Consider the following 13,110-nt stretch of genomic DNA (forward strand, 5'->3'; position numbering starts at 1 on the left):
AGTCAGGTGAGGGATGCAGGCAGCCATGAGATTAGGAGACTTTACAGATAGAATGAGGACTCTGGTCTTTGAGAAACCAGGGGTGAGGGTCCATCACCCCTTTTCTATAGCCCCCTAAGTCCTTCCCTGATGGCCTCTTCAAGACCGTCCCTGTGTTAGGACATCCCTCCCATGAGGAATCTTACCCATCTTTGGTTAACCAGTCATCAGCCCCGGAGTCAAGCAGAGTGAAGTGAAGTAAAGGGGGCAGAGGCCGCAACCCTGCTGGTAGGATAAGCTTTGTCTCCTTAATGGCTTATGGCCCCAAGGCCTTTTTACTCAACCTTAGCCGTGGAGGGTTGGCTACAGCTTCTGAAACCAGGCAGGGTGGTTCCCAACAAACCACGGAGTCAAGGAAAGGAGAGATTAAGAATGTTATTTTTTTTTTCAGATATCATAGGTAATGCTTGGGTTGTGCTCTCTCCTATTTTGGAAGTCTGAACTCTTTCGGCCAGGTGTGACCAAGCTGAGATCACAGTCACATGCATACAGCTATGAGTTCATTTAGCTCAAGACATCCAAAAATAAAATCTACAATACTAATAATTTATTAGAGTATGAAAACTATTTTACATTATTTACAATGGTGATATGTAAGGGCGAATAACACTCCTGGTTTGACCAGAATTCCTGGCATTTCCTGGGCTGGATGCTGACAGTCTCTGATGGCAGGAAACTCCCCAGCCTCGGGCAAATCGGGACAGGTGGTCCAAATACAAATACCTTCCTGACAACCTGCCATTCAAAAAAGGTTTTACCCCCTTAAAATGAGCAAATTAAAAATGTAGATTAAATAAATTACATTTTAACATAAAGCAGGATTTACAATTTTTATTAAATTTAAGTGGAATATGGATAAACTGTAGTGCATATTCTAAGTAGAAGTGTTATTTTCAATGTTTATTTTTAAAAATTTTATTTATCTTTAGAGAGAGGGGGAGGGAGGGAGAAAGAGAGGGAGAGAAACATCAATGTGGGGGTGTGCAAGCCTCTTGCGCACCCCTACTGGGGACCTGGCCTGCAACCCAGGCATGTGCCCTGACTGGGAATCAAACCAGTGACCCTTTGGTTCACAGGCTGGCACTCAATCCACTGAGCCATAGCAACCAGGGCTCAATGTTTTTCATTGGCTCGAGTTTTAATTTGTTCTATTTTTATCTTAATGTGCAAACAAAGTATGCTTTTTTAAAATTTTAAGTTAATCGTGCTTTTAAGGACTCTAATTAAGGTGTTCTGTATACATAGACACCACACATCAAAACCACATATAAGCCAGTAAGTGTCCATATATGCACACCCAGAATGAAGCATCTATATTTCTGATGCTATTGCAAGGCAGTGTATCAGATTTAAGATCTTTATTATCTCTGAGACAGGACAGCATGTAGATAAATGTCCTGATGGTCCAAGCTTTCAAAGAATGTCTCCATTTATTCTGTGGATATGCATCCCTGCACAGCCACCAGGCATGACACGGCTCAACACAATTCTGTTTTCACCACCCCTTCTCCTTCCCCTTGGCCCCCAAATCTTCCTTCTTCTCTTTTCTGCTCCCTCCTTCAAATGTTCATTTTGAAGATAGACTTCTTCCTGGGATTAAAACGGGGTTTGCATTTAAATTTTTCATTTACCAAACAGAAAAATATTTTACTAGAAGGGAATGGTATTAAGGAGAAATGATTTTCCATGTGCCCCGAGGCCTGGCATAGACAGGATTTGATTTGCTATGTTCGGCTGGAATCTGGATTGATACGCAGAGATGAGAGGGGGTGTTTAATAAAATTTACATTTCATTTTCTCACTTGACACCACTCTCCTGTCACTCATGGAACTGATGGGAACGCTGCAAATAACTTTTGTCAGAATCTAGTTGGGGAAACAGACTGGGAAATGAAAAGACAGAAGAGAGAGAGAGAAAAAAGAACAATCTGGCTTGTTTTCACATTGCGGTTCCAGTGTTGGAAAAAAACCCATTGTGGCTGGATGACCTGAGACCTGCCTGCCTCTACACTGGAAGGAGCTTGTGCGCAGGTAGGAAACCTGGGAAGGCACCTGGGAACTGACGCAATCCAGCTGCCCTCAGGGGGCGATTGTGCTGTCCAAGGGGAATCTATGGATTGAAGGAGGAGTTTCAGCTTCTACGGGACTGGAAGTGATTCATGTCAGCTGAAAAAGAGACCAGAAGCCATCCAAAGACAGGAGCAAAGACAAAAGGAAATGACTGAGCTCCCCCACATTTTTTTTTTCAGTGAAACCATAGTGTATGTATTGGTTTTCTATTGCTGATAACAAAATACCAGAAACTCAGTGACACAAAACAATGTCCATAATGGAATGCTATTTAATCTTTAAAACAAAGCAGGAAATCCTGCTGTTTTCAACAATAAGGATGGACCTGGATAACATTATTTAAGGGAAATAAGCCAAACGTAGAAAAGACAAATTATGTATAGTCTTACTTTTACGTGGAATCTAAAATAGTCATAATCAGACAAACGGGGAGTAGAATGGTGATTGCTAGAGACCAGGGGGAGGTAGAAATGGGGAGATGATGGCCACAGGGTATAAGGTTTCAGCTATGCAAGATAATTAAGTTCTAAAGACCTGCCATACAGCATAGTGCCTACAGCTAACAGTACTGTATTGTATACTTAAAATTTTCTAAGAGTGTCAGTGTTGTGTTACTTAGGTTTTCTTATTACTAATAATAATAACTAGGAGAAGGAGGTGGGTGGAAACTTTTGGAGGTGATGGGTATGTCTCTAGCCTCCATGGTAGTGACAGTTTCATGGGTATACTTATCCGTGAAATATGTACAGCTTTTTACATGTCAGTTACACCTCAATAAACTGGTAAATAATAACAACAACAAAAACACCATCTATTTATAAGCTTTCAGTTCTCCATGTCAAAAGACTGGAAAGACTTAACTGGATTTTCTTCATAGGGCCTCACAAGATTTGGGGTGAGAATCTAAATCTGCTTCTTTGCTGTGTGTTGGGAAGGTATCCAGAGACTTAAGAGGAAATCAAGGAGAGAAGTCATCACAAAAGCCTAGAGAAAAAAGTGGTCCAAACAGAGGAAAAGAAAGTCTGATCTCGATGCTCCCAAGATGTCATGTAAGGTGAGACTAGAGAATTTTTCTGTACAATGGGAAGCACAGCAGTCGCTGCTGATGAGAGTGGCCTCTGAGAGTGAGAGTGGCCTCTGTTCTGTGGAAGCCTTAGGAGGCACAGTGAGGTGCCTGGTAGACTGAGTGAAAACCGAGGGAGGAATGGCATGCGTGAACAAAAGTCTTCCAGAAGATTTTGTTGGAATGGGAGTACAGCAACGAGAAGAGATCTGAAGAGGCTTATATAGAATCCAAGAATCAACCTTTCAAATCTCAGTAAATTCTAGAAAGCCCTACAAATGCATTAAATGAATCTTCTGTCTCAAGACAGACCAGGTTGATGGGCAGAATCTCCTTCTTTCTTTAATTGTTCCAAGCAAATAAATCCTAGTCCTCTTTGAGGTCTAACAATAACAATTGCTAGATAAATATTTGTAAACAGGCAAATCTGTGTATTCTACCACTTGAACCTCATTTAACTTTGTAAAAATGTTTTATCTTTTTTTGTTTTAACAAAACATATTCTGGAACTGTTACTGTCTCATAAATACAATCTGTAATTGGTCACAGTGCTAGGGTGTAGGTTGAAATCAACTGTTCTACACTCAGTAGAATAATCGCTTCTGCTTATAGCTCTTTCAAAGTTGACACTGATACATTATAAATCCTGGAAACAAAATATGGAATAAATGCATGAATTTTAAATGACAGAATTAATTAAAATCCTTTACTATTATTGACATATATAATTTTATAGACGCTTGTTTGAATAATATTTGCATGTGATTTACATTCAATTTCTCCATACTCATTTTTGCATGAAGTTTGTATATATTTCAATGTATAGTAATTTAACATATTTAGAGTTAGACTGTAGGACAGAAGTCATTCAACTAAATAATCGTTGAAAGGACTGGGCCCTGAGGGCGCTAAAGGCCTCTTTGTGCTCCGTAGCCTCACTGGGCAAGTCTGCTGCAGTCCACAACCCCAGTTAGATCGACTCAGTCTCTTACTCTGAGAGAGGCATGTTCTGTCAAACGGTGGTACTTCCCTGAACTCAATCCCTCCAACCCAACAGATGGTGAAAACGACCCTAGTCCTCTTCCTTCTTCTTCTCTCAATTTTAACATCCATAAACATTCACATTTTTTTAACTCTCCAAAATTTTAATTTGTTCAGAATCCTGGAGGAAAGGAGTTCACCATACATAGTAAATCAGAAATAGGAGGCAGACAGAGATTCTTTAAAATAACAAAAGAACACAATATTTTTGATTATTTATTTCAATAAAGGGTTGTTACTGCTGTAAACTATTTCCTGCGTTACTCATATTAATGGCCTTAATAAGCTTAGGATTGGCTTATAGTGGTGCTTTATCTAATCAGCTCATCTCCAAACACAAATGAACCAAGAGCTGCTCTATTCGCTTCCAGCACTTACCCAATTCTCCCATTTGTTGAGAAGGAAAAAGGGGACGGGCTTAACTATGATCTGGACGATCCTGGCCAGACTCTGAAATTCCATGCCACATCCTGGAACCCTGCAGTTTCTCTAGATGTTTCTGGCTGCTGTTCAGGCCCAGAGAATCAATTCTAACCACAGGGACCCCAGGCTTTGCTGGGGATAAAATTAATAGTTTAATTATAGTTGTTCCTAAACAGAGGCATAGAATCAAACTTGCCTTCCAGAAAGGACAGTCTTGTGGCACATGGAGATGGATTAGAAAATAGTAAAACTTGGAAGAAAGGTAAAGAAGGAGTAGAAATAACAGAGCTTGTAGCTGACTCTGAGGGAAGAGTAAGATAGAACACAGAGTCCTGATTTATTTCCAGATTTCTGGTCTGAGTGCAGGGGTACGGTGTATTATGTTAGGGAAGACATGAGGAAGAGAAGGCTTGAAGGCCATGTTAAGTCATATTGGCTATGGGGTAACCTAGCGGAAAGCTCTCAGTAGGCAGCTGAATAATGGTAGAGAGCTCAGGAAAGAAATCTAGGCTGGACTTGGAGATGGTGAAAGAAGTCACCAGAGTGAAAGAGAGAATGTGTAGATAACATCTCAGTAGGTAGCGTGCTAAGACTGCTACCATTGCATAATCCTCGAAAGGCTTAACTTCTGAAATTTTTTGCACAAAAAGATCACAGCTCTTCAAGGATCTAATGTATACACTAAAGTAAAGATTACAAATAAAATTACTTCCTATACTAGGACACTACAGAAATGAGATAAATAACAGGGTATAGCAGAAACTAATTAAACTAGAGAAGGCATAAGTGCCTAAGCAATTCAAGTTATTTTCCCTGTTGTTCTGTTTTTAAATACTATTAGTGCCAAGCAAAGTACATCCACAAGGGATTTACCCTTCAGGCAGCCATTCTGTACCTCCAGAGTAAATGTCTGCTTTACAGATTGCCCGTCAATGCCCTCCTTGAACACAGATAGTCTGGATTAAAATCTCTTGAAATACATTTAATGGAATCTCCCTCAGTATTCAACACTGTGTCACAGAGAAGACTGCCTATCTCTTTGGGGGCAGCTTGAAGGTGTGAGATGTCCACAAGACACCAAAAGCATGGACAAAGAGGCTGAGAAAGCTCCTGCCAGCTCCTGGTGAGCTGAGATGTGCTTTCCCATTGATGTCCTGCTGCTGATGACTTTTTACCAGTATCTTCTATGGGGCTAATTCCAGGGAATCATTATTTAAAACTCTGCAATAGGAGAGTCCGTCTCCTTCCTCAGTTTTAATTCATGCATGGCACAACCCCATAACCTTTCAGAGATTGGAAAGTCTTGGTTTATATTTAGGGAAAATGTAAGAGGAAGTTCCTTCTGGGAATTCTCTGCTGTCTTTGCTTTACTCCTTTGGGGCATGAGGCCTTCTGGATTCAGAGCCAAGGACACAGTAAGGCTCCTTAAAGTATCCTTTAGTCTGAACACTGATTGACCCTATGCAAATGTATGAATTAGATGAAATTACCATTAACATCCTTACCCAGCTTAACACCAGCTGACCCTCTACTCTGGTCCCCTTTAGAACCTCTAGTAGAGTCTGGAAAACTGCACTTCCCTACCTCATGCAGCCAGCAGCTCTGTGAAACACCTCCAAAACCCATTTCTCTGATAAATGAATTAGCTGATAAACCACTTGGCCCCTTGGTTATTTCTGGTCTTCCAATACAGTTTTTTTCTATTCCATTTGTAAATTTAACTCAGTTACTAACACAAAGAACTATTGATAAATAATTTTGATCTATAGATGATTTCTTTCCCCAAACTTGCTATTTTTATGTCTTTGTCCTTAACTAAAATTGCAGCAAATCCCATGATATTTCATGTATCAATACTCATGAGGTGCAAACTTAATATGTCTGTTCTACTGTGGGCTCCTAATAAGGATTCTATTTAAGCCATGAAATGAAATCAGCATGTAAAAAACCAGGGAGTTGTCTTGTAATTGAAAGGTAAATTCTGACAGATCTCCTCCTATTACAATGTTCCTATAAGATAAAAAATAAATGCTTTGCTGTAACACTGCAGAAATAATTGTAGCAGATAAGACCTTTTCATGATCCCTTAATAAGAGAAGCGCACGGCACTGGGGGTAGTCATCCTAAAGGAAGTTTAATTGCAACCCCTACTGCTCTAAATAAGTGGTATAACATTATTAAGATAGCAACACCAAGCTTCAGTTTAAAACAAGTAAGAAAACATTACCAAATATTTGGGAACCTATTATTTGACTGGCATTGGGCTAGGATCCATAATAAATACAAAAGACCTATCTGACATTGTTCCAATTTACAAGCATTTCTATGACTGCCTTCCACGTTAAAGTTGAAGAAAATAAAAAACGATTTCATAGTACATATTCTCCCTTCGTAGTGTCCTAACAGGTCAGGCCTCATCTCCCCTGCTCATTTTCCAGAAATAAGTTGAACACTCTGACTTTCAGCCCAAATGCCCACACCGCTCCTCAATCACAGCTGTTCGTGATAGCTTCTGGAGGTACTGAATGAAGGCAGAATGCCTTGCTGGCACCGCAGGGCACCTTCTTCCCTCGGGAAAGCCCTGAGCTGCCACTGTCCTTGCCCAACTGACTCTGTTCCTGCAGTTGCTGCTTCACTTGTCTGAGGTCTGGACAGAGCAGCAGCAGCTGATCTTGGCCTGCCAGCTGGTATCTCAGCAACTGTTCTTGGGTCTCCTTCCAGTCTCCGGTCTCCTGCATGTACATTTGCTGAGCAGGACAGCCTGCAGCACAGGTGTGCCCGTGGGATGTGACGCTGGTGATACTGGAAGCAGACACAGCAGCCTCCTCTCGGATGGCACGGCGGCTAACCTTCCTTCTGGACACTCCGTTTACTGACCGGTGGGGTAGTTGGTTCAGCTTGCCCAGTATGATCTTCATCCTCATATCTGTGGAGAAAAGAAGGAGGGGGAGAAATAAATTTAGTTCTCCATCACTTGATTACATATGTTGCATATTTAGTGTTCCTGAAAAGACGTGCCAAGTAATTAAAGGTTGTTGAGTTTTATCAGCTTATTGATTTCTGAATATTTTTGAAAATATTTTTCTATAAAGAACCATTGCACCCCACATCCAATCTAGAATGACTGATAATGATCTAATGAAAGTCTGATAATCACTTCTTCTCAGAGAAACACTTTTATGATGTTGATTAGTCAACAAGGATTTTTTATTATAAGCACAACACAAATATGAAAACTAGACCACATTCTGGCCTTGCCAAATGGGTTAACTAATACTCGTACTGAGAAATGTGAAGTCTGAAATAGTCTTATCTAATACTTTGGCTTTTATGTTAAATTTAAAATGTTAACATCTTTGACTTTATAAAAACATGAATATAAACATGTGTAGACACAGCACAAGTACGTAAATAAGCCTGTGTCTATAGCAGTGTGTACATACTGTGTAACAGTACAAAGGAGCACTGGATTGGAGTCAGAAAATTAGGATTCAAGCTCCCCTTCCCCGGCGAACTGGCTCTGTGACTTTCACCTTGTCACTCAGCCTCTCCGGGCTTCAGTTGTATGATGCTGCCAGGTGCTCCTTAACAATTTACCAGCATGTATTTCATTTGAACAGTCATGTTTTAGTTACTATTTTCTGCCTGTGATGTTTCATTTGCATGTTATTCTCCTATTGAACAGAATTAATATTCGCCTGAGAAGAACACAATCTTGGCGTTGACTGTGATGAACAGATGACCTGGGTGTATTTGTCCTCATCTGTCCTAGTTCTCTGAAGGATGTATAAGAGAAGCAACAATACCACTTCTGAGCTTTTAAAAACCACCCTCATGCCATATGTCAATGACTAACATATCGTGTTACTTGAATAATAAATGATAGCAAACTACAATTATACAGAATTTTACTAGTACAATTGAGTCAAACCAACGAAACAGTAGTGTATGGTCCCTAGAAGCTAGATTACATACGAGCTAAGAACACAGGCTTAGAATCAAACGAATGTTGTCCAAAGTCCTGCTTGATGCCTTACTGACTGAGTAAATGTGCAAAGTGTACTTACCTCTGTATGCTTCGGTTTCCTCATCTGTAAAACAGTAATAATGATAGCACCTACCTCATGGGATTGTTTGCAGGTTAAATAGGATGAACCGTGCAAGCACTGCCCACAGCGTGTGTTATGGTAAGAACTGGATAAATAATAACCATCAAAATGCAGATTCCTAGTGCTCACGTAGCACTTAGCGCTGCCAGGCACTGTCTGCAATGCTTTACATGTATTCACTCATCGCTACCTGTGATACTACGTTTTACAGTAAGAAATCTCTTTCCAACACAGAGCTCTTAAAACCCTTGGAATTCCCTAAGTCACCGGCAGCAAACACAAGGCCCGAGGGCCAAATCCCGCCCTCCACCTTGTTTTATCCGGCCCTGAACCTTGTTTCTACCCATACGGGGTGGTATACTGAGCTCTCAGTTAACTGTTCAGGAGTAGTTACATTTATACAGTCCTAAAATTACATTCGGCCCTTTGAAGGCAACAGCGGATGTGGCCCTCTGTGAAAATGAGTTTGACACCCCTGCCCTAAGTGACAAAACCAGTAAAGATGCCTTTTGTTATGTTAACGAGGTGACTTTTGGACTCCACCTAGGGTGGGGGCTGGTTACCAGGAGAATCAATCAAGTAATTAAAAGGTGAAACTCCTCTCAGCTGAGTGCCCAAGCGTAACTCTCTTTAAAGTATTTTTTATCTGTACAGTGCTTCAGTTTCTGGCTGCATCCTGCTCTAAACCCAAATGTTTTCATTCTTTCCCATAATTACCTGATTTCCCACCTGTAAGAATTATGCTATCTTCCGACACACCATAGTTCTCAAATATTTGTTTCATCCTGTCTTTCAAAACCCTCTGCCTTCTTTCATTCATCTCCCCACATACTCTCTCCGGAGAGGATTTCCTAATGTATCAATTTATTTGTAATAAACAACAAGATATTACAGTTTAATTTTTAAAAGTTTTACTCAATTACAAAATAAAAGAAATTCAAGAATAGTCTATGTTAATGAATATGTTCACTTTCCCATTCCAATATGTATTCTTTGAAGAGAGAAAGGCTAATGATAATTTAAAGGAACACACATCAATTATAGCTATTACCACATGTTGGGTGTTAAGTTATATATATCTTTATCCTTAAAACAACAGTCTAAAGTAAGTATTATTATTATCTCTCTTTTAGAAGGAAGTCCATTGACGTGCAGAGAGATTAAGTGATTTCCCAAGACCGTGTACAAGTAGTGGCCGATATCACCTACTTTACAGAACTGAAGACTTTTTGGCTCCAGTGTCTGTGTTCTGAGCACCACACAGTGTTGTGTAAAGTTAAAGGGAGCGATGGGGAGGTAAGAAGACTGGTTGGGTACATGCATGGGAGTATGGTGTGAACCAGTGTTATCTTTAATGTACTTTATGGTGAAAAAAAATGTTGAGAACTATCCTAACCTCCGGAAGGGTAGGTGGCAATACCAACACTGACATTTCTCATCCTTGCTTTTCTCACATCGCATCACCAAATTCATTAACCACTGTTTTACATACTGTGTAAATGACATTTTTTTAGCCTGTGTATCATGCTCTTCACTCAGTTTGCTGATGCTGGTCTTGGTTTGTATCAGAAGATAGTAATCATGTCAACATCATACTACACAGCATATTATTGGGGCAAAGTATACTAATTTCCTATTCAATTTACCCTAACAATGAATGGAACTGGGGTGAGAAAAGGAGAAGGTAATAGGAACAATATAAACATGTATAGGTGATACACTTTGGTTTTCAGCAGTAAAATGAGACCAAGTATCATGTTTATATTGTTTCCACGAGGCATCAATTAATATTCTGCTAAACCCATGTGACTCATATCTTACCTCTTCTTTTCCACAGTCCTTTGCCCAGCGTGAACCTGCCATGGCCACCTCACTATGGGACAGCTCTCTTGCTTAGATCGATGCAAACCTCCAGGTTAGACTAGTTTCTCTGTGGGATCTCCACTGTTCCTAGAACTGTTCCCTGACAGCTCAAACTGCATTGATTTATGCCTCGGTTCTTGTTCACTAGAGTTTTCATTTGACTTGTGCAACTGCTTCTGTTACTGGTCAGCTTTCCTGGTATGACACTCTTGTCTTCCTCTTTGGATGTGGAGTTCCTTCAGGGAAGGGACTTTTTGTGCCATCAACTTTGTCTCCCTATTCTGCCCGATTCTATGCCAAGTACTGAGCTCAATGTTAACTCCATAATCACTGCTTCCACTAGCAGCAAAAGACATAGTTCATCAAGATCAGCAAATAACCAAAGATCAAGAATAATAAATTGTTACATGGCAACAAACTTAAAAAAGAAAAAAAGGTTTTAAATTCTTATTCCTTGGGAAAACCAATACCACTTTATCTATAAGGGGAATCAAACACTGCAAGCCACTTATTCTCACTCTATTGAAGATATCATTGACCTGTTTTTGAGAACTCGTCATTGGAAATCTGTTATCCCCTGTTCTTCAAATCTACATCTATTCATAAAAGATTAACACAGTGTAGCTTTCCTTTGCAGGTGCCAAAAACATTTAAAAAATCTCCCGTGAATTATTTACATGGTAGCTCCAATGAGCAACACACCTGACAGACTCCCCAGCCAAAATGAAATCACACTGAGTAAGGTGCCCAGGGAGGCTGGCCGCCTCCCACTGCGAGGTTATAGACAGAACTAAGTCAGCACAGATTATGTGTCAGTGCCGACATCAGAAGGAATCAGATCTTTTGATCTCAGACCTCCATAGGAAGCTTAGATCTCAGACAAATTAGATAAAAAAAAATGAATTTATAGCAGATATGTGTCCTAAGGCATTCAGCTGAATATTTGGGTTTTAGGGAAGAAAGAATACTGAGTATTAATACATATGAATCGGCATGCCTCCTTTCCACCTCCGTCTGGGTGAGCTCCCAATTAAAATGGAAAGATGGCATTTCAAAATGCCCATTCATGCCTCTTTGAGTCCCATGGTTTTGCTCAAGTTTTAGGGGGAACGGCATAAAAACATGGGGACATATATCCTGCCTCTATGAAAAGAAGGATTCGGTGATTTGGGGGTCCATCCTGTTCACCCACAGTCAGCTGTAACTTGTTCATCTATCCTTACCCTCTTTTGTCTTCTAAAACTTTCTTGGGCAAACAAATATACGCCATGCCTCTGTTATTTCATCTGCGTGGGCACTAGTTACTGGCTTATTTTGCAATGGAAACATTAACGATGGCCCTCCCTTCAGTCCCCATGTCACCCCCACTGCCCATATGTTCCTCACTCAGTCTTGCTGTGCTGCTTTCAGTGTTGGATGGCCAGGACTCAGCACAGAGGCCCCGTATAACCACCTGTACCCTGGAACCTAAAGACAACCCAAAGCAGAGAGATGAACCACTAATCAACCAACAGAAAGAATCTCCTCCAACTTGGTTTCTCGTTTGTCAATAAGGGCAATAGCCCTACCCACATATTAAAGAAGGTATATGCAATAGTTATTATAAATATGAAAGTATTAATTAAATTTGTTAATTGATAAATATTAATTAATAAATAGCATAGCATTACCTATGCCTTTTCTAGGCTATTTGTTCAAGTGAGAAATTATCACTTATCTTTAATAAGCAGTATATGACAAATCAGGAAGGTATGAAAATTTTAAAAAGATAAAATATGAAAAAATACCTTTGGCCTCACATTGTATCATAAGTGATCTCCAGGGATGGAAATGTTTTAGTAAGCCTAATTTAACTCATCCATCCACCTAGAGTCTACTTGGCTGTATTTTGTGAAGTGCGAATCTACACTGATGAATATTTTAAGTAGTCAAATTTACTAGCTCTTTCTATGTGCTAAATGCTTGTTTTGTTTTATTTTATCTCCTTGGCCATTTATTATATTTCTAGAATTAATATCCAGAACTGTATCTATATCTAATTGAGGTTATTTCTGCAAAGTCCCCATATTTACTTGAGTCGGTATCACTTTGCCTTAAGAACAGTGACATAAATATGATCTCTCTGGCTGAGCTACCCTTCCCCACTGCAATAAAATCTACTTCTTATAAAAAATAGCTTTGTATCATTGGTTGTTATTTTCTGAAGCATTATAGAATCATCCTATGCTATTCTACTCTGTGTAAAATAATTAAAATTGTGATAAACCAAAGTTAATTAGAAACATGTATAATTCCCTATGTATTCAAGTCTTCTTTTTGAGTTACTCAATGAAGTATAGTTTATTTTGTATACAAGTCTAATATATCTCCTGTTGTTTTTTTCAAGATAGCATTTTCCTTTTGTAAATTATATTTTATTGTTTATGCTATTACTATTGCCCCAAATTTCCCTCTTTGCCCCAATCTACCCAGACACACCCACGCCCTCAGGCAATTCCCACA

General features: G+C 39.7%; 1 protein-coding gene across 2 annotated transcripts in view; it reads right to left on the bottom strand.

Moving 5' to 3' along the window:
• Window positions 1-2,384: 2,384 nt before the first annotated feature.
• PKHD1 (PKHD1 ciliary IPT domain containing fibrocystin/polyductin) overlaps window positions 2,385-13,110 on the bottom strand; it is a 447,336-nt gene continuing 436,610 nt past the window's right edge. For both annotated transcript variants that reach the window (XM_024558059.3, XM_045193323.2), the window contains one exon: window positions 2,385-7,562. In XM_024558059.3, the coding sequence (XP_024413827.2) occupies window positions 7,123-7,562 (440 nt within the window). In that variant the 3' untranslated portion in view covers window positions 2,385-7,122. The remainder of the gene's footprint in view (window positions 7,563-13,110) is intronic.

The sequence above is a fragment of the Desmodus rotundus genome, chromosome 11, assembly GCF_022682495.2.
Source record: "Desmodus rotundus isolate HL8 chromosome 11, HLdesRot8A.1, whole genome shotgun sequence".
Classification (NCBI taxonomy): Eukaryota; Metazoa; Chordata; class Mammalia; order Chiroptera; family Phyllostomidae; genus Desmodus; species Desmodus rotundus.